The sequence below is a fragment of the Medicago sativa genome, chromosome 5, assembly GCF_051527215.1.
Source record: "Medicago sativa cultivar Bolivia chromosome 5, Bolivia_mono, whole genome shotgun sequence".
Taxonomy (NCBI): Eukaryota; Viridiplantae; Streptophyta; class Magnoliopsida; order Fabales; family Fabaceae; genus Medicago; species Medicago sativa.
The window spans coordinates 24,047,179-24,067,617 of record NC_140753.1 but is presented as its reverse complement, the minus strand read 5'-3'; the positions used below and the strand labels follow the sequence as shown (position 1 = coordinate 24,067,617).

At 35.3% G+C, this 20,439-nt stretch overlaps 3 protein-coding genes and 1 long non-coding RNA gene across 5 annotated transcripts; 3 read left to right on the top strand and 1 right to left on the bottom strand.

Annotated features, from left to right (window-relative positions):
* The first annotated feature begins 792 nt into the window (after positions 1-792).
* Positions 793-2,411, top strand: LOC146921186 (uncharacterized). Its single transcript, XR_015012035.1, has 2 exons — positions 793-1,401; positions 1,439-2,411. It is a non-coding gene; the product is annotated as an uncharacterized LOC146921186 (long non-coding RNA).
* Positions 2,412-3,083: 672 nt separating this feature from the next.
* On the top strand, positions 3,084-3,434 carry LOC146921185 (uncharacterized). The gene has a single exon (XM_085711261.1). The coding sequence runs from the start codon at positions 3,084-3,086 to the stop codon at positions 3,432-3,434; it is 351 nt and encodes a 116-aa protein (XP_085567387.1).
* Positions 3,435-3,791: 357 nt separating this feature from the next.
* LOC146921184 (uncharacterized) lies at positions 3,792-7,587 on the bottom strand. Its single transcript, XM_085711259.1, has 5 exons — positions 7,493-7,587; positions 5,525-7,034; positions 4,778-5,448; positions 4,377-4,692; positions 3,792-4,276 (listed from the first exon to the last, which is right to left on the bottom strand). Exons 1-5 carry the CDS (start codon positions 7,585-7,587, stop codon positions 3,941-3,943), a joined length of 2,928 nt encoding a protein of 975 aa, XP_085567385.1. The 3' UTR covers positions 3,792-3,940.
* A 5,013-nt stretch (positions 7,588-12,600) lies between these two features.
* LOC146921183 (Sterile alpha motif (SAM) domain-containing protein) lies at positions 12,601-19,444 on the top strand. 2 transcript variants are annotated; one of them, XM_085714594.1, is made up of 7 exons: positions 12,601-12,880; positions 13,764-13,909; positions 14,165-14,202; positions 14,296-14,864; positions 16,818-16,892; positions 17,619-17,681; positions 19,108-19,444. In XM_085714594.1, the coding sequence occupies exons 1-7, from the start codon at positions 12,827-12,829 to the stop codon at positions 19,159-19,161; spliced, it is 999 nt and encodes a 332-aa protein (XP_085570720.1). In that variant the 5' UTR covers positions 12,601-12,826; the 3' UTR covers positions 19,162-19,444. The 2 variants fall into 2 exon arrangements, with proteins under 2 accessions (XP_085570720.1, XP_085570719.1); XM_085714593.1 differs by having other exon boundaries at positions 16,806-16,892.
* Positions 19,445-20,439: the final 995 nt, after the last annotated feature.

The following is a 20,439-nucleotide window of genomic DNA, read 5'->3' as shown; positions in this document are numbered from 1 at the left end:
TTTGTGACATTCCACTAAGCCAATCCTAAAACCCTATGCTAAGGGCGATCATATTGCCATCACCATTCCTGAAGAGGAGCATGAAGTTAGGCTAGATACATGCAAACACAACTTGCAAGGGAGGATCATCTGACCTAAAAGTTCCTCTCCTATTACAATTTATAACTTAAGATCCATGTTCCTTCAAGAGATATTGAAGTTGGCACAAGCACTGTCTAATCTGTTTCTGCAAGTAGTTCACCTGTTGAAGCAGTGCTGTCAAAGAATGCAGATAATGTGGTTCCTACCGCTGATGGTGATGGGTTTCAACTTGTGATTGCAAAATCATCAAAGAAAGCATAAAACAAAGTTGGAAAACTGATAACTGATTACTGCAAAGCAAAGTAAATACTCCACCAGTTCTAATAAGGTTGGTTCACCCAAGCCTTTTAGATGAATTGCATCTATTGGAACTTAAGGGGTTTGGCCAATTCCCCAACAAAAATGGTACGTACTTAAGAAGTTATTAGTTAAACATAAACCTGAGTTCTATTTCATCTCAGAACCATGGATGTCTAGTTCTAATTTTCCTGTCAGATGGTTAAGTAACTTAGGTCTCAAGTTATTTGATGTTAATCATAGAAACAACATGATTCCTAATCTATGGTGTCTTCGTGCTACTCAAGTATCCCCTAGTCTTATTTTTGTGGATGACCAACAAATATCTATCAAAGTGGAAGAGGAAGGGAAACATTTTTATATCAGAAGAAGAAACCTATGGTCAACACTTTCAAATATTCAAAACCAATACAACATGCTGTTACGAATCAGAGAATCCCAAGGATAATAGTCATAGTGATCCGCGAGGAAGAGTGCATAGCGATATTCATGAGGTAAGTAACCATAGAGACTCATAGGAGAATCAATAGATTGATAAAAGATATATGAAATGATACATGAGTGTTCCTATATATAGAGTTTAGTTGTGTAACTAACTCTAACTAACTCTTAACCAAGCTACTAACTCTAGTTTACCTATCAACTAACCATAGTTGATTATTCATACTCTAATAGTCCCCCTCAAACTCAAAGTGGGAATTTTACCAATTTGAGTTTGAAACACAATGAAGATTACAATTTATTCTTACTAAAGTAACTAAGTAAAATGTGGTAAAACTAACAAATGACTTAAAAAAAAATATGAAAACATAGGAAGCCAATATTGAAGCCCAACAATTTGATGAAGCCCAGGCCCAATGTGAAAATCTGATCCTCTCATAGCCAAAGCTCTAAACAGAAGAAAGGAGAAACACAAGACTACTATCAGAACCTTCTGTAGCGTGTACCAAATGTGCTTTTTGATAATCACTTTTCCATAAACTGATGATGCAAAATAACTGATGCAAAGAGTGCTTCAGTAAGGCTTCTGTATAACTGATGCAAAGCGAGCTTCAGTAAGGCTTCTGTAACATGAAACAAGAAAGTGCAATTATCCCCTTGATATTCTGCAGAAGCGCTTTTAAACCAAGAACGACTTATGCAAAACGCACTTCTACCAGAAAACAGCTTTTCCAAAAAAAACTGAATCAAAAGAACTTCTCCATAACACGCTTCAAGCTTCTATGAATGCTCTGTCCAATGCGTAGCTTGCGCTTCCTCTCTGTGATCTCTATCCCACGGTATCCACCACAAACGGAATTGGATTCGTCGAAGAGCTTTGAAAACGAAGAACTGCAAACATGAACCAAATCTTCCGCCGGGATCGAAATCGACGATAAATTCGTCATGTAATTCAAAAATGCGAACCTGATTGTTGAGAGCAGAAACGAGTTGTTCAGCCTGTTTTCCGGCGAACAACCACAAGGCGAAAGGCCTCACGGCGGCGACGCCGTAAACATAGCTCCTCAATCTCACCGGTAATGTGTCGATGACGAAATCTTCCGATTTCGCGAACGCTTCAGGAACGACGAACGGATTCTGTATTTTCTTGATTGCTTCAGAAATCACAAATGTTGTTTCATGATGATTCGTTGTCTTGTCGCCTTCCGAAGCTGCAAAGGCAAATTCGTCGTCATCGACGATGTTGCTTTGGAGACTTCAACACAACCCTTGGTTCTCAACTTCTCATGAAATAAGGAGCAGTTTTCAATCTACGTAGCTGGCTATGGAAGAATTTCAACATTGAAGTGATGCTAATGGCTTGATTCACTTGCCCACTAGGGGTGACGTCTATACTTGGTCCAATGGTAGAAAGGGTGGACATAATATTCAAAAGAAACTTGATAGAGCCATAGTTAATCATGATGGGATAGGTGCTAGCAATTTAGTTAGTGTTACTACTCTAACAAAGATGAGGTCAGACCATTTTCCTATACTTTTGGAGTTCACAAACCATGATATTCAAATTTCATCAAGATTTAAATTTATGACAATGTGGATATCACACCTTGAATGTGTCAATGTTTTTTTTTTTAGAGATTCGTTGATATATGAGATGAAAATCTCCATTGTAATATTATTCACAGATGATAACGCTTTATTGTCTAATGAAATGAGATTAATGTTTTTCTCTATATATAAAAAAGGCTTAATTGCACTTTTTGCCCCCTATCTTTCCAAAACCGGCGGTTACTACCCCTTAACTAATTTAAATACAAAACAGCCCCCTAAGTTTGGATTCTATGGCAGTTTTGGCCCCCTGGTGCTTTTTTGACTTGGTCAGTGATGACGTGGCACCCAAACCCCTTATGTTTGGTGCCACGTGGATATTTGTTTAATTTTTTTTTTTAATATTGCAGTCTTTTTTGGATTTTTTAAATAGGAGGAAGGAAAAAGAAAATAGAAATCACGTGCCCCAATTTCCCAAAATCTTCAATGGTTAGAAATTAGGGTTTAAAAACCCCCAATTTCCCAAATCTGCAAATCGACCTCAATCCACCTTCTTCTTCAACCTCAAATCGATTTCCTCCTTCTTCTTCTCCATTCTTTGTGCGTGTTTCTTTCTTCTTAAATCAATTTCAATTTCGATTTCGTTTTGGGCTCTGTTTGTTCATCTGAATCACATAACTACACAGTTTTTGATCAGTTTTTGCTGGAAACCAAAAATGGTTGAATATTCATCTTCATCCATTACTGGCTCAACATTGAAGCACATAACCAAGTTGGTTTGTCATTGTGGTGTTGATTCACCATTGGTGACTGCTTGGACTGATGAGAATCCAGGGAGGAGGTTTCACGGCTGTGGAAGGTATTTTGTCAGAAGAAAATGCAATTTTTTTAGGTGGTATGATCCTGAGGTACCTGATAGGCAGAAGAAAATAATTCGAGCACTGTTGAGGAAGAATGATGAATTGAAGAAGAAAGAAAGAAGTCTTGTAATTGTCATAGTTGTGTTAGGAATGATGATGTTCATGTTTGGCCTTTTAGCTCTAGGGTTAGCTATGAAACAAGGTTGATAGTTGTATTGATGTTGTTAAGTTTCAAGTTGTTTTTTATTGTAAAGAAGCTGAATGATGTTGAATGTTTGTAACCTTTGATTTCGGCAAGTTAATGAAAATGTTTGTAACCTTTGATTTCGGCAAGTTAATGAAAATGTTTGTAACCATTGATTTTGGCAAGTGAATGAAAAATGTTTGTGGTTATGAGCATTGAACATATGCAAGATAATGACATGAAAATATGACATAGAGGACAGAGTAGAACACATAAAAAAAAAGCCTGATATTATGTCGCAAAATATCATATCCAAAAGTAAACTTAAGTTACAACCAAGCATGTTTGAATGCTAAATAGGTTCCAAAGTAACAGAACTTAAACTAATGTGTTCCAAAATAACACATGACATCAAGTTTCAATACTTCACTATTACAACCCAAAATATAATGCCAACAAAAGAGTACTTAAATTGCAATACACCCCAAAATATAGAATAAGTCTCTAGAGGCATATGAAATAGGTGGCACTACTTCTTGTTTACTGACTGCTGTGTTCCAATAGGCTCCATTTCATCAGACTTTCTCTTCAGACCAATGTTCCTGCACTTCTTGATTTGCACAGAGTTGCTTGCAGATGGCACATTGTTGCTTGCAAGTTGTTTGTTGATGACAGTGTTCAAGAAAGTTGATGGTGGTCTAGAATTGGTTGCAACAGGTGGTGCAGCAGGTGGTGCAGTATTGGTTGCAGCTTCTGTTGCTTCTGTTGTGGTGCTTGCTGATGCAGCTGATGGGCCAACATTTTTGCTTGGTCCTTTCTTCTTAGCTGGCCCTTTCTTCTTGGGTGCAGGTGGTGCTTGAGGTTGCTGAACAGTTGGATTGGTCTGAAATATGCATAATACAAGTTAAATACATATGACAGTTGCATATTTAACACATTACAGTAAAACACATTACAGTTTTTACCTGATTCTCCCCTGGTGCAAGCATCCTGTCACCAAGTTGTTTACCATAGCATGTCCTAGCATTATGACCAAGCTCACCACATCTTCCACACTTCAGACTGTGTTGATTTCTTTTGGGCACAGATTTACTACTACCAGAAGCAGATTGAGAATGTTTCACCTTCTCATCATTACCTTTTTTTCTTTGTTTTTTGGGCCTACCTGGTGCCCTTCTGACATATGGTGGCAAGATGGGTGGAAGGTCAAGTTGTGGCCATAATTTTGGTCCATTACAAGGCAGTATCAGGTTGTTGTAAGTATCCAAAAAAGTAGATTTCCTATATAATTTCAAGTTAAATTGTAAGCCCTTTCTAATGTGTTTAATAAACTAAAATAAAGTAAAGCTAGAGTAAGTGTACTAACCTGTACCAATGAGCCACATAGTCATCAGGATTTTTCTGATTATACCATATGCAAGCAATTGCATGTGGACAAGGTATGCCAAACAGATCCCATTTTCTGCAGCCACATGAATTTTCTCCAAGATTCACAGCATATGAGTCAGTGCCATTATAAACTGTGAATCTAGCATAATTATCATCTCCACTCCAACTTGGAGACCAGCCCTCAGCTTCCTTCTTACACCTATCCAACAGCTTGTTAATCATTGGACAGATTTCACCATCATACCTTAACATATAGTCTCTTAGTTTTACTATCCTATCTGTGATATACATTTTCAGCCCATCAACAAGAGATATAACAGCATTCTCTCTTATATCAACTATTGCACTATTAAATGCCTCACACATATTGTTTACTTGTAGATCACAACAAGTGTAAGTACTAAACCCAGCCCTTGACCAACTACCTACAGCATGCTCACTCATCTCCTTCCAAGCAGCTTCATTAATGTTCTTCAAATTCTCCATTGCCTTGTTAAATTCAACCATTGTAGTACACCTAGAAGCTTTCCACATTGCCTCCTTCAATTGCTCACCTGGATGTCTCTTCTTAAAGTTCCCATACAGATGTTTAACACACAATCTGTGCTCATGAGCATCAGGAATTGATGCAATTGTATTCACAAGTCCCTTCACATAAATAAACAATATTAAAGCATAAATAAATAACAAGACAATTATAATTAACAGTTCAAGAAATGCATACCTTTTGCTGGTCTGAAATGAAAGACCATTTTTTAGTTGCAATTCCATTCAAGTCAACCAATAACAGTTCAAGAAACCAGTCCCATGCATCCTTTGTTTCAGCTTCCACCACTGCAAATGCAATTGGTAACATTTGATTGTTGCCATCTTTCCCAATTGCTGCTAGTAAATGTCCTCCATCTCTTCCTTTCAGAAAACACCCATCTAGACCAATTAATGGTCTACAAGTAGTTGCAAATGCCCTCTTGCAAGCATAAAAGCACACATATATTCTCTGGAAAACAGGCCCATACTCACTATCTTTACACTGAATCTTCACACTGCTACCAGGATTGCTCCTCAACAATTCCTCAGCATAGTTTCTCAGATGCGCATATTGCTCATCTATGGCACCATGGATAAGTTCCAAAGACTTCTTCTTAGCCCTATATAACTGATAGCTACTTAACATTGCTCCCCACCTTTCTTTACAAGCGTCCCTCAATTTCTTTATCCTAATACGAGGTGTGAGTTTCAGGATTGGTATCAACTTCTTAGCTAACAAAGAAGTTCTAATCAATCTAGTTCTCCCACCGTAATGACACTTATGATCAGGACAATAAGTTGTTAAAACAAAGTATGTTTTAGGTGGAACCTTGCTAAACCTCATGTAAAAAGGACAACCATCAGCACACTTAGCCACAACCCTCTTCCTATCACTTTTCTTAACATAAATATTTTTCCTTTGTTGCAAAGCAAACTCTCTCACAGATGTCCTAATTAGTTCACCACTTGAGAATACATGTCCCTTCACAAAAGTAATTTCTTCAGACAATTTGAACTTATGTAATTTTGGCTTACCACGGTCAGTATCCTCATCAGAAGAGCAGATGCTATCTAAATCAGATGAATTTCCATTCTCATCATCAAAATCTTCAAGTCTTGCTGCAACAGGGTTCTTTGAAATTTGAAAAGCCACCAAAGCTTGAACATTTGAAGTAACCACAGGTTCAGGATTTATCACTTGGTCAAGCAGCACATCTGTCCAGTCAAAGCCCTCGTCATAGTCACTGTCATTCAGAGACCCCCCATCCTCACTATCTCTTTCAGACTCATCACCTTCAGCTGCTACAAACTCAGGATCTGTTCCACTTTCAGATTCAAAAGGAGAATATGAATGTTCCTCATCCTCATATCTTGCATCAAGATCAGCTAAATCAAGATGTTCCAAGTAAAAAGTCACACTATCCTCACCCTTATACTCAGCTATGAACCTTACCACATCCTCATCACTTTTAATTGCTCTAAGACCATCTTTGAGTTCTCCTCCAGCCACAGCATACCACACAGTATAGTCCCCCTTTACACCCAACTCCCTCACCAGCTTGTCCAAGTCAACTAGGTTAACTTTATCTAATACCCACGTGCCTCCATAGTCATAAGTATCACCCCTTTTGTATTCAAAGTTAGGATCCCCACTAAAGTAACCATTGTATCTAAACCTTATCCTCACTGAGTGGTCCTTAGTAGCACTGCAAGCAATATAATATTAGCTAAGTTAAAAAAGCCCTTAAATGACATTATTATTGTATTCAATACACTCACCAACCAAACCAAAATCAGTAGTGTAACAACAATAGTATGTGTACAAGAGTATTTCTACAAAGTGTGTGACTTTATATAGTATACGAGTATTTATACAATGACACAGTATTTCTACAGCACAAGAGTTATTATACAGTCTAATGTACAAAGTATTTGTAAAGTATTGCTACCCTAAATTCAAGCAACATACTTCACATAACACAACCAAAAAAGAGAAGACCCCAGTTACAATATTATATGCAGTAGACATCACACAACAACCAAAAAAGACAACCCAATATTCAACCAAATACAAAAACGAATCTTGCTTTGTACTTTTAGGCATCACACAACAACCAGAAAAAGACAACCCAATATTCAAGCAAAGACAAAAAACGAATCTTACTTTGAGGCATTGTTGTCAGGATTCGTCTTCTCTTGTCGACGAGCAGAGCTTTCACCATTGTCCATTCGATTGAAGCCTTTATCCACCCACTTCATCTTCTCCGAAAATAGTAACACAAACCCTAGTTATCTGATTTTCACGGAATCGTTTTCTGGAAGAACACAGATTTTCGAGATTATGCGAACAATGGAGACGAACACAGATTTTCGCCCTCAAACGTGAGAAATTGGAGAAGAATGATGATGAAACAAAGGGGGCCGAAATTAACCCTAAGTTATCCAACAATGGTGAAAAGCAGTCACGTGACCTGACTTTTTATTTTCTTTTTCCTTTTTTTTTAAATTTCCTCCTATTTAAAAAATCCAAAAAAGACTGCAATATTTAAAAAAAAAAATTAAACAAATATCCACGTGGCACCAAACATAAGGGGTTTGGGTGCCACGTCATCACTGACCAAGTCAAAAAAGCACCAGGGGGCCAAAACTGCCATAGAATCCAAACTTAGGGGGCTGTTTTGTATTTAAATTAGTTAAGGGGCAGTAACCGTCGGTTTTGGAAAGATAGGGGGCAAAAAGTGCAATTAAGCCTATAAAAAAAAGGGAAATGCTAACTTGTGCCCTTAGGGCACAAGATAAGAATCTTAAAATAGAATTAAACAATAAATATTACATTGGAAAGATAAGTTTTTAAGCTTTTAAGGTTATGAATGCACAATTTCCAAAACTGAATTTCTATATTTAGTTTCTTATCTTGTGCCCTTGGGGCACAAGTTAACAAGACCCTAAAAAAAAACATACATAATAAATGTTAACATGGCTGACCTCCAATACCTCCTAGTTGACCACCCTCTCGTTTTCATTTTCTTTCCTCAGGTCAACCCTGGCACTCACTTCATTCTTATGAACCAAGTCTAGTATATAACATTTTCTTTAGTGTGTTAGTTAGGAGGGAGAGAAAAATACATTACTTACATGGGGGGCTCCAAAAGGTTAATTAACCCAAAAACAAACAAACTATGAATTCTTTTGTATCCTAGAGTTGGGTATCTGTACATAAAATTAGTTTCTAAATTCAAATTCACCTTAAAATAATTTAATATTAAAAATAACATTTGATTGTTGAATATTTAATATCTTGCTCAACAAAACTCAAGACTTTTTCATCAAGAAGAAGAAAAAAAAAACTTGGAGTGTCTGCCCAAAAAAAATCAATGCCTTTTGCACATATGGTAAATGTTAATTAGTGCTTCATGTGTACTTTTAAGTACTTTAAATAATAAGTTTTAATGAAAATTTGTGTATATTTAATATATTAAAAAATTGAAGTATTTTGACCTTCGACCCTCTTTGTAACAATTTTTGTTGAAGTGTTTAACCTTTTTAATATTAATTTTTTAATTTAAAATTCTTAAAGAGCGTCTCCAGAACACTCGTTAGCAAGATCCAACCGTAGATTTTTTTATTTTTAATAAATTTTAATATAATATTATTTTTGTTCTTATTTTTTTTATATAAAAAATGGGTAAGCAACCACTTTTAAACCATTTTTTAAACACATACTCTATGTGAATCTGTCTATAGCTATAACAAACCCCAACAAAACCAAAAATAAATAAAAGATATTGTGATATTTATCTCTTCCTTCAATGCAAAAACGACACACACACATATACAACCCGCAGCAATCATCATGTCTTCTTCCCTCCTCCCTTCATCATCATTATTATTCTCTCACTGTCATCATCACTACGGCATCTCCTACCTCCCACCAACCGCACAAAAGCCATCATCCATCTCTAATAAGGTCAATACCAAAACAAGTACAAGAAAGAAAAAAGATAGAGAGAAAGGTTAGAAGATGAAGAAGATGGCTTCACACAACAAGAAGAAACCCTAGCTTAGCTATCAAGGGTGATATCTTCTATTTTCTTGCATATCAATATCATCATGCTACTTTCTTCTCTTCTCAGGGAATTGAAGCTATATGGTCCGATTGTTTGCTAGATCAAGCATGTCTATTATCGTTACACCTCTCTCTACATATATATAAATGGATTTATTTTTATTTTTCAAGCTTTGAATTTGTATATACTATAGCTCATTATAATATATGTATTGATTTTATATATATCAAGTGTGCAACGTGTTTTTTTTATTTTTTATATTGGTATTTTCTAAGGTAACAAAAGGATGAAAATTTGTTTTGGTTGTTGTTAACTTTATTACTTTGTGGACTCCTTTGTTTGTAAATTTGTTTTCAAGACTTGTGAGTTGTGAAAGTATATAGATCTGGATTTCCATATCTATGTAAGATAATAAATGTAATTCTTCATAAGAGTGCTAAGGTTAATTTTATTGCTCCAAACTGTTTTTTTTTGTGAACTGTAGAGAATTTAGACTTTAATGTTTGCGACCCCAGTTTCATCATCATGCTCTTTGCATTTCCTTTTCTTCAATTAGGGTTCCATTTATGATATTCTTTTTTTCTTTATTTGGGGTGTTTATATATCGTTTATTTCTAAGAACTCCTCACCCCTAAACACTTTCTTATCTTTTATTGAGAACAAATTTGAAGAACATGACAATGGATACAATAAGTAATTAATTAGTATTATAAGATCAATATGTTTTGATCAGTTTTGAAGTTATTATTTCCTTGTTTTTTGATAATCTTTCATCCCATTAACAGATGGTTTTAAATGTTTACCATGAAGATATAACATTCTTATTTTATTTTTTCCACGAGTTTTTTTACCATCCCCTATGTCGAGCTCAATATTACATAATAATTAATTTATATATTTGTCAACATAGAATTCAAAGCCCTCACGTCCAACCCTCACTTCATTAAAAATTCTCTTGAATATGATGTCAATTAAAATGCGTGCATAATGAACAAAAGCTTTCTTCTTCGTTGCATCATCAACCAACAATGGAGTATCGACCCCAATTTCAATTTCAAACAAAGTTTGTGAAAACCAATATTCTTGGGGAATATCCATTATTCTTATCCATACCTGGATGGGAGATTGTTTTTATGCGTACATATGTGAATTAAAAAATAATCTCAACTTAACTATCACATTAAGTACTCATTTATGAGGCGAGATCATGTCATTGATTTTGTAGCGGTCAACTAATCTTAGTCATTGGATTTGTAACTTATCTTTGTCTCCTCACCTATAAATAGAGTCCTCATTCTTCTTTTGTGAAGTTTTTTTTTAGTTGTCAAAGAACTTTTCTCTCTTCTCCCTCCTTTAACTTGTGTTGACGAGTTATTCTTTTCTTCTTCCTTCTTTCCCGTCCCTTCGGATTGAAAGAGTGTTTTTAAGGTCAGAGCCCATTCGGTTTATAATGTCCCTTCAGTAACATAGTCCCTTTGGTAAATTTTTCCCTTTCAGAAATAACAGTATTATTAAGATCATAGTCTTTTTCGATATATATTGTCCCTTTGAAAATAAGAATGATCTTCATAATACAGTCCCTTTTCTATACTTTATGCCCTTCAAGAAGTAAGAGGTTACAGTGGTGGAGACACTATATTAGAGTGGTCATAGTACCACATTAGAGTGATCTTAGTACCATAATAGAGTGATATCAATACCATATTGGAGTGGTCTTAACACCATATTTGAAGTGTATTTCTAGAGTGGGTCCTACAGTGCAGTAAGACTTTGATACAGTTATAGCTTGAGCTATTTTATCCTGGGGCATCGTGGTTGATAGTTGCACAAATTTGGGCAGTGTCACGAAACGTCTTAAAGAGAGCGACTTAGTCCGTGACTCAGCCTAATAATCTCTTCGATGATAGAAAATATTTTTAACTAATTTTGACTATTGTTTTAACAGAAAGTCTTAACAATCATGGTCGATGATTGTATGCGCCAATGGACCAAGCCTTCACTTTATCTTCCGTAGTGGCAAATTGAAATTCAAAGAACCCAAAACCAAGAGATATTATTCATTGGCGAAGGTATTTCCAAATTGACTGTAATTTTAATGAGAGATCACAAACTTGTTAATGTCTTGTCTCCCTTGCTCTTTACTAATCTACCATGCAAGTTATTCTTGCAAGCTACCACACCTCAATCATACACCTCATATGTGATTTTTATGGAAATTGAACCCCCTTTGTTGCAAGGTTTCAGTAATTGTATGATAAAAAGATCATCAAATTTAATTGCGGCTTGTGTGTAATAGCGTTTTTGAAATGTAGGTTTTAGTGAGGAACCGAAACATGATCTATTGAGAAAAAAAAACTTCCTTTTGCATGCATATAGGAGGTGACACCACCAGGATGGTCAAAACCCTAAATAAAGTCAATAATTGGCAGTGCTCTAAACCAAAGCCACCAAATTGAATGGCGAGGTAGAACTTTTATGGGTGCCGATAAAACCAACATGAGCTAACCAAACATGTAAAGTAAACCAAACAAATTGGCGATTGTGGATTTTGTGATTGGGAATTTGATGAACATTGAACCACATATTGTCATCTCTAAGGGTGATAACCAAATGGTAGAGTGGAAACCAATTAATAAAGCACCGAATGAATTACATAGTAGCTAACAAAATAGTCACTATCATGAAGAATGATGAGATGCTAAATGACGATGCCTATGAAACCCTAGCAGAACCCCACGAGAGCCACCATAATTATAGCCTAAGCCACATAGTTTCCATGTACTATCTCAGTTACAAGTCATTAAGGAAGGTTTAGACACAAAATCATCCAAGTTCTTACAAAGAAAACCAACAAAATAAATTTATAAAGTTGTTACAGATGCAGCCTTGGATTACGGCTAGCTGTAACATCTTCCGTCTTTTAATGTCTTGATCTCTAGCTTCATATTTAAAGGTGATTTTGATTCCTCTTTATTTTTCCTTATGATAAGTCCTACTCAATTTTAATGAGTTAATCATTTTTTTGACAAGAATGAGTTAATCATTTAAAATCAATTTTTTATTTAAAGACAAAAATAATTTTTTTTGACAAAAAAGACAAAAATAATTGAAAAACCAATCTGGCCCAACCACCAAAAAAAAAAAGATCCAACGGTTCTAGTTCAATCCCACAGTCATCATTTTCCTGCGCACAAACACTACTTCCAACCCCATTTCAAAAAACTCCGTTCTCCACCGTTCCCATCACCGCACCCTCTCAACTCCGCCACACCGCACCCAATTCGCGGAAATGAAATTAGGGTTAGGGTTAGGTTAACACTTCACAATCCTCAAACCGTTTCTCTTCATACCTCGTATTGTAGTTGCAGAAATTTTCGCTTAATTGTTAATTTAGGGTTTGTGCATTTGAGGTCGTTTCATTTTTAGGTGATATGTCTAATTCTTCGAGGGGTCGAGTTACCATTACTCTTGGACGCAGTGGTCAGGTACAAACAAATTTGTGCTTTTATTCAATTAACTTCTTTCACCCATTTTTGCTACTTTGATTTTGCTATATTTTTGGTTTTGTTGTATTTTTTTGGGTTTTGAATTGCTTGATCAAACAGTAGTTGATTATTTTTTTATTCTGTTAATTGATGATAGTATTTGTAGTTGTTGTTGATGAATAAGAAATTTTGGAATTAGAAATGATAGCATAAGAGAGAAAGTTGGGGTAGTACCTATAGTAGAAAAGATGGTGGAAACTAGGCTTAGGTGATTTGGGTTTGTAGATAGAAGACACGTGGATTTTGTAATAAGGAGAGTAGATCAGATGGAGGGTAGTCAGCACATATACTTCTCAGATTAGGCCTGTCCCGGTGGTGTCGGATACGTATCGTGTCTTTGACACACGACACGACACAAACATATATGATTACATATTTACATAGATTTATGATTGACGTGTCCGTGTCTGGTGTCAGTGTCTGAGTTTGTGCTTCATAGCTAGAGGCAGAGGACGGCCTAGAAAAACTATAAGAGAAACTATTATAAGATTTAGAGAGAAATGAGTTGGATAAAAACATGGTATATGACAGAACATTATGGCGTCGTTTGATCTATGTAGCCGACCCTACTTAGCGGGATAAGGCTTGGTGATGGTTGTTGTTGTTAGTTTTTTTTTGTTGTTGACGTCAAGTTCAATGTTTTCCATTTCTGTCTTTTTTTTTGCCTTGTTTAAGTTATTTGTTTAGAATTAAAGGAATGGAGTATAATTTTTTATTCTTACCACTGCTTATGGATTTGAACATTGGAATGTAGAGTTTTAGTTTGATGTATGATGAAAGGGATTTTCGTGTGAATGACATGATATTTTTCACTTGAGTTTAGGTTGTGAAGAGGGATGTTACTGCGGTGGATGTTCCTTACTCTTCTTCTATGTCTTCGGCTGGGACTAAGCGGTCTGTACGAGACAGAATTGGAAATAGTGGAGATAGTTCCATGAGGCATGGAAATGGAGTCAGCGGCAATAAACGGTGTGTTTGTAACTTTTCGGTATTTATAGCTAGTGTGGTATTGGTCATTGGACCTGCAACATTATATTTAGGCACATTCACACACACCCCTAGCAGGTTCTCAGTTTGTTCAGAAAATTCACCAGGGATAATGTTTTTGACTATGAAATGATCAGTGCTAGAGTCAGAACAGTTTGCCTTTTTTTTTTTTTTTTTTTATGATGCAATGCAATCAAAGTTAACTTTCATGATTTATGTTGTTTGGATTCTCTGCAGACAGCGAGGAGATGCAAGCATGCGAAATGGACCTGACGGTAGTACTCTCCCTCAGCAGTGAATTTACCCTTCCAAATTTATGTTACTCAATGACTTCTTTATTTTAATTTCGTTTTCCTTACTTTACTTAGATGGGCGTATTGGCAAAGATGATCTCCGATTGAAACTCATGCGAAAAAGTGCGTCGAGGAGAGATGAAAGTAATGACAATAACAGGAATGTCGATCTCCGTGAAAAATTGAAAAAGACAGCTCACCCTCCGACAAACAGTTTTAATTCGAAGCAACACATGCCGGAACCAAGGGAACCAAGCTTGTTCAGGCCAGTTCCTTCAGCTAGAAGTTCTGATGATATAATGCGTATGGAACCCATGAGAAACTCATACTCTCCTTGGACACTGGATCAAATTCGGCAAAGATCACCCGAAGAGTATCCAAGTACTTCCAGGGGGATTTCCCCCCAAAGAAATGCTGGAGACCCGCAGAGAAGGCCATTAAACAGGACATACGATGGTGTCAGACCAGTTCAATATGCAGGTAGGGATGTTCTTGAAACTTCAAGGCCTCCAAGTGCTGCACCTTCATCTTTCATGTCAAGATCCACAATGTCTACCTTGCCTCCAGTAACTGCCAAGCCTGTACCATCTCATCCTGGCCGACTTCCTCCATCAGGCAGTGTTCCACAAAGGCCTCCATTTGTGGTGAGTTTTACTTATTCTCTTATCTCCAGATTCATTCTATCAAACTTTATTGTTTTATGTTGCTTGGAGAAAACTTTCCCATGACCATCTGATGGATGTATAGGCTGAATCTGTTATGCACTTTTGTCCAAATCACATGCCCTTCAAGAATTCCGTTCTAAAGCAATGGTGACAGACAAATTAGATTTTTTTTTTTTTTTTTGGGGGGGGTAAATTAAATGAAATCACTAATTCATGATATTCCACTATGGGGAATGTTTTGAAGGCTGATTTTTCACAACTGGATGTTCAATCTGCCTTATAATAACTATTTTACCGTGTTAGCTGTGATTTCTCTGCAATCTGGATATTCTGATTACTCATAAGGTCTCTTTTGGGCAATCATAGTTTCTGATAAATTAGTGATTGCTTCAGTGAATGAATTAGGCATGAAAGGTGTATTGGGAAAATTCAAGTCCCACATTGGCTGGAGATATGGCCTACAATTAGGTGCTTACAAAGCTTAGGAAATCTTCACTTCACAAGTTGATTTTGTTGGGTTGACTTGCACCTAAGTACTAAGATTCTTTTATGAATTTTCTGCCTATTAATGTCAAATTTTGTTTGAGTTTTATTGCTATTTTATTTGCCGAGTTTGTGTTAAAAATTTAGTCATAAATTGATTGAACAAAGAGTCAGAGTTAGCCATTCAATAGTATCATAGTCTATCATGGGTACTCCTAAATTCAAGTCGTGCACATACTGGGTATGTTGGTACGTGTTGGGTACTTGTGGTCTCATTCCAAAAATAATTTTCAAACAAAATAATTGGGTTTTCAATTTGGGTGTGTACTGTATCTGAGAAATAAATTGTTGTTCACTAATTTTTTATTTTATTTTTTATAACAAAACTAGGTTTTTCCATTCTTTTTGTTGATAATATCTATATTACTTGTGGCATTTTTACCTATTTTCTACTATTTACATTTTTTTTCCTATTGTCTGCTATGTAAATATCCTCTTTCCTGATACATTGCTTGATATTTTTTTTTTATGATTTGTGATGTATTAAATTTCGAAAGATTATGGGCAATAATTAGATAATTAATCCCTATAGTCAACTGTTTAATTTTGTACAGAAGTTAGTATAAATTCAAGTGATTGGATTTAATTGATAAAACATTTCTGTATCAATTCTAGCCTCTTATTCATATAAGGGAAATGACCCTTCATATAATTCAAGTTCTTTTTCCTCTCAATTTTTTTCGTCTGTATACAATTTGGTCATGCTTATACAAAATATTAAATTCACACACACACACACACACACACACACACACACATATATTAAAAAAATTATATTGATTTACCCCTTAGATTTTCTATAGCCCCGTACAGTACCTACATGTTTATCCTATGGAGTGTTAGAAGTAGTCAAAATGCTTATAATACTCATGTTAAATGAACTTAACTTGAATCTTTGATATTATGTAACATCCTTGGTTGAATTGAAGATGTTAAAGATAAATGATGTGCAAGCCTAACATTATTTTTTATTTAAAACTGGAAGAATTCTAGTAGAGAAACTCTCCTTTTTTATATTCCATTGATATGCATATATAAATTGCATTGTGTTTTCTGTAATGTAGAAGAAAAATTACTCTTTCCAATTAGTATCCTTAGATATGTTGATGCTGGTGTTAAAAATACTGATTCTTGACTTCCCAATTAAACAATTGGAGCAACATTGTCCGAGTTACTGTTGGTATTTGGAGTCTGGTCACTAATATTCTGAACTACTGGAAATTTATGTAAATTACTTTTATAGCTATCATAGTCTCTATGATTTGTCATGGAAGGTTGTGGTGTATAGATGAGGATGAATTTTCAGTTCTATTTAATTCTCTGAACAAATTATGTGTGCAGTTCATTCTGACTCGTGGTATTCCTGCTTACATGCAGGGCAATGAACAGCAACCACAAACTGTTGATGGCTTATTACAAGTACTGGGATTACAAAAATATCAAATTCTTTTCAAGGCTGAGGAAGTATGTAAATCCTTTATTTATGTTGATAAGAAATTATATAATACTGATTTTTTTTCTTCCAAAGTATTTGAATATGTTGTGACATGATATGTTGAATGAAATGTCAAAATTGTTTACTCATTTGGCTGCTATAGGAATTCTAACCTGGAATATTATTGGGGAAGACAATTTATTAATCAAGGGATAGTTTTACACAGTATTTTGTCATTTGACTTCAGATGGTTTGATCTATTCAGCCTCCTGTCCTCTTTCCTTGTCAGGGGAAACATGTTTCAAGAAATTACTAACTTGTTTAATACTCTTGCATGTGTGTGTGTATGCTATCTGCTCTAGTGTTAAACTATAAGCATAACAGAATATTTTTGTTTAGTATGTCTGATAGAAGGTGTACAAGTTTAGAAAATATTAATAAACTTTTAGCTTCAATTGACTTTAGATGTTCCATACACCTGTACTGAACTTTGCTATAGATAAATTTGAAGTTTTTTTTGTTGAGTTCTCAAGTGATCATATGTTGTCATACAAAATTCTTAAATATTAGTCTTGAAATATGACCGACCCCACTTGGTGGGATAAGGCTTTTGGTTGTTGTTGTGTTGTATTAGTCTTGAAATATGAATAGTTAAATACCAAAATATGGTATTTATTAAGTTATTATACATTTCTGCTATGAATATTTTTAACTTGGCACTACCAGTTATCTTATACACTAATATGTCCTCGCAGGTGGATATGACTGCATTGAGGCAGATGGGAGAAAACGACCTCAAAGAGCTTGGAATTCCTATGGTAATTTTTGTCTTCATTTAAATTTGTGGCTTATATTCAGGTGTTGTTCAATGAGGCTTAAGTTTTGAATTGAACAGTAGACTAAATATATGAATTTAGGCATTTGTATTCTTTTGTTGTACATATCTGAGACAATGTGGCACGGGTTCCATTAGTGGAATTGCATTGGAGGACCTCTTGCTAAGTATTGTTAATTTTTTATTTTTTTTGCATCCATCTTCTTAGTACTAGCTGCCTTGTTCAATACCACCCAATTCCTACTGATAGGAACTAGTATCTTTAATATATTAGAAGATTTAGGGTTGAATTTCCTTTGTAAAAGTATGGATTGCAGAACAATGTCGATTTTCACATCCCAATGCCCTGTGCCATAACTGTCTCAGATGACCAGATGCCCATCTCTCTAATTTCTAATCCCTTTCTCATTTATATACATTACTGCCTAACCCACTACCAAACTCACTAACTGGCCATGTAAATGGCTTACCTATCGATACTCCCACGGAACATTCCTCTTGTTCTGTCCTCAATGTGAACCGGATGAATAAACCAAAAAGCCCCTCCAGGATCCGTCTGTATGAAGCTTAATTAACGTAGTTCTCAATTTTCCCAAACCCTCTTTTTCACAGCTGGAATTTGGAGGTTTGGTGTCTATTGAATCGAGAAATTATGTAATAAGAATTCGTCATTTTTTCTTTTATCAAAAGATGGAACACTAAAAATAAGGAAAAGTAAACTAGTCGTGTTTAGAAATATCCAAACTTTGATTCTGGTTCTGATGGTGGTTGAGGTCTAGCTGGATTGCCCTAATTTTAGCCTGTGTCCCGTGTGTCCAACAAGTTGTTGATGCTGGGAAAAGTTCCAATACGATTACAACCTTTAGGCAAGGCTTGCTATGAGCTAAAAACTATACAGTTTTTTTCCTTTAACATGAGAATAAAAAGTAGGAAAGTCGTGTGTAAATTATATTCCTAGGAATAAAAGGTACCTACCCTAGGCATTATTTATGAAAACTTGAAACAAACATGGGAACCAAGGATTTTCAATGTCATATTCCTTGGTGTAAGTTTGCAATCCATGAAACAAACACCCGCCAAGTATTGTCAAGTTCCCCCTTTTATTTTCTGCTATGGCGCGACCTACGGAAACAACTTCTCTTTGTTCTCTACCTTCAGCCTTTTAAGTTTTGCATTCCGAATCTTTTGAAAGTTGACAATCTAGGTATTCTGCTTTTACATTTTTTGCTCTTGTTGTTTTCACTCTTTTATGACTGAAGTTGCTTCTATATTAGCCTGTAACAAGAACAAGATTAGAATGGTGTGAATTTGTACGAAAAGAATGTGTTGTTTTCATGTGCATGTGTTGAGAACACTATTTGATTATTAGATATTTGTTATCTAACTTACAAAGGCTGCTTGGGTTGCAGGGTCCAAGGAAAAAACTTCTTCTTGCACTCTTGCCTCGTAAACGTCCACAGTGATGACTGTCTATTGTGTTTGGTGCTGAAATTGACCAATTGTTGGATCTCAGGATTTTATAAAAAATATTAGGTGATGGTAAATTACACATCTGAGAAATTTTAGTAGTATACATGTCTTGTTCAGTTTGGGGTTCGGATGACCCTTGTATTCACAGTCACATTTTTGCATTCAAAGAACAATTAAGTATCGGTTGAATTTTTTGTTGGAAATATTGGTCTGTAATATATTGTCGGTACTTATTTTAATCAAAAGAAGTAGGAACCCGAATCGATTTAACTCCAATCGTGTTATTAGTGCCTTCTTTCTTTTCTATATTGCCATAGGAAGGATTTCTATTAAGATATCTAAGTTTTTCTTCTTTGATATCTTTCCTTACCTTATTTTCCTTGTTTGTTACGGTTCAGCAAATGTTTGCTTTTTTCTTAACCTTGATTCATTGCATGAATCACGTGTTGGTAATCACTCAATTGGTCATAGATACGGAAAATGATTTTTGGTAGTAAAAGTCGTATTTTTTTTTGTCTATTAAATGTTGGTGACGTTATAATACTAATTACTTTCATGTGTTTTCTTGAAAAAACGTTGCGCTCTTTTTTGGTGCGTCACATTCACATGTTACGGCACTAAAACTAAGAATTAGTTCGTTGTCATATGTTTTTAAATTGGGGTGGGAATTACACCCAGTCCATTAAAATGTAATGTAAAATATTTATTAAATTAAAGTTTACACGTTATACTATTCTTAGATTGACATGTATCTTAACCAAGTGATTGCGCTTGAATTGTTAGAGAGAATCGGAGTTTAATTTTTTGGTGAAACAAATATTGAACAAACTTTATCTATTTTTCAACGGAACTCAGATTACTATAGCTCCTTTTCCTAAGAAACCGTAGGAGAGCTAACTCAAACTTATGTTTACTTTAGTACACTAAATATGTGTTTGGTTCTCTTCATAATCATGCCAACTTTCTTTCTTTTTTGACCGAACAGTCATCCCAACTTGTTTTCAACAAAAACTACATTTTGAAAGTGCGAATGGCCTTGAGGTGGAGGTGAGTCACTGAGTTTTCAAACATGTACTAGGATATATGCTTTTTTTCATTTTGTTATCAATGCAAAATACAGTTTTTAAGAAGAATTAATGTCCTTAAAAAATAAAAGAATTAATCTAAGAGTTCCACATTCTCATGCGTTTTGTCGAAATTGCTAGGGATTACTATGTATTTGTTTTGTAACTTATTTTTCAAATTCTTAAGTTCTGTCAATTTGCGCAAAG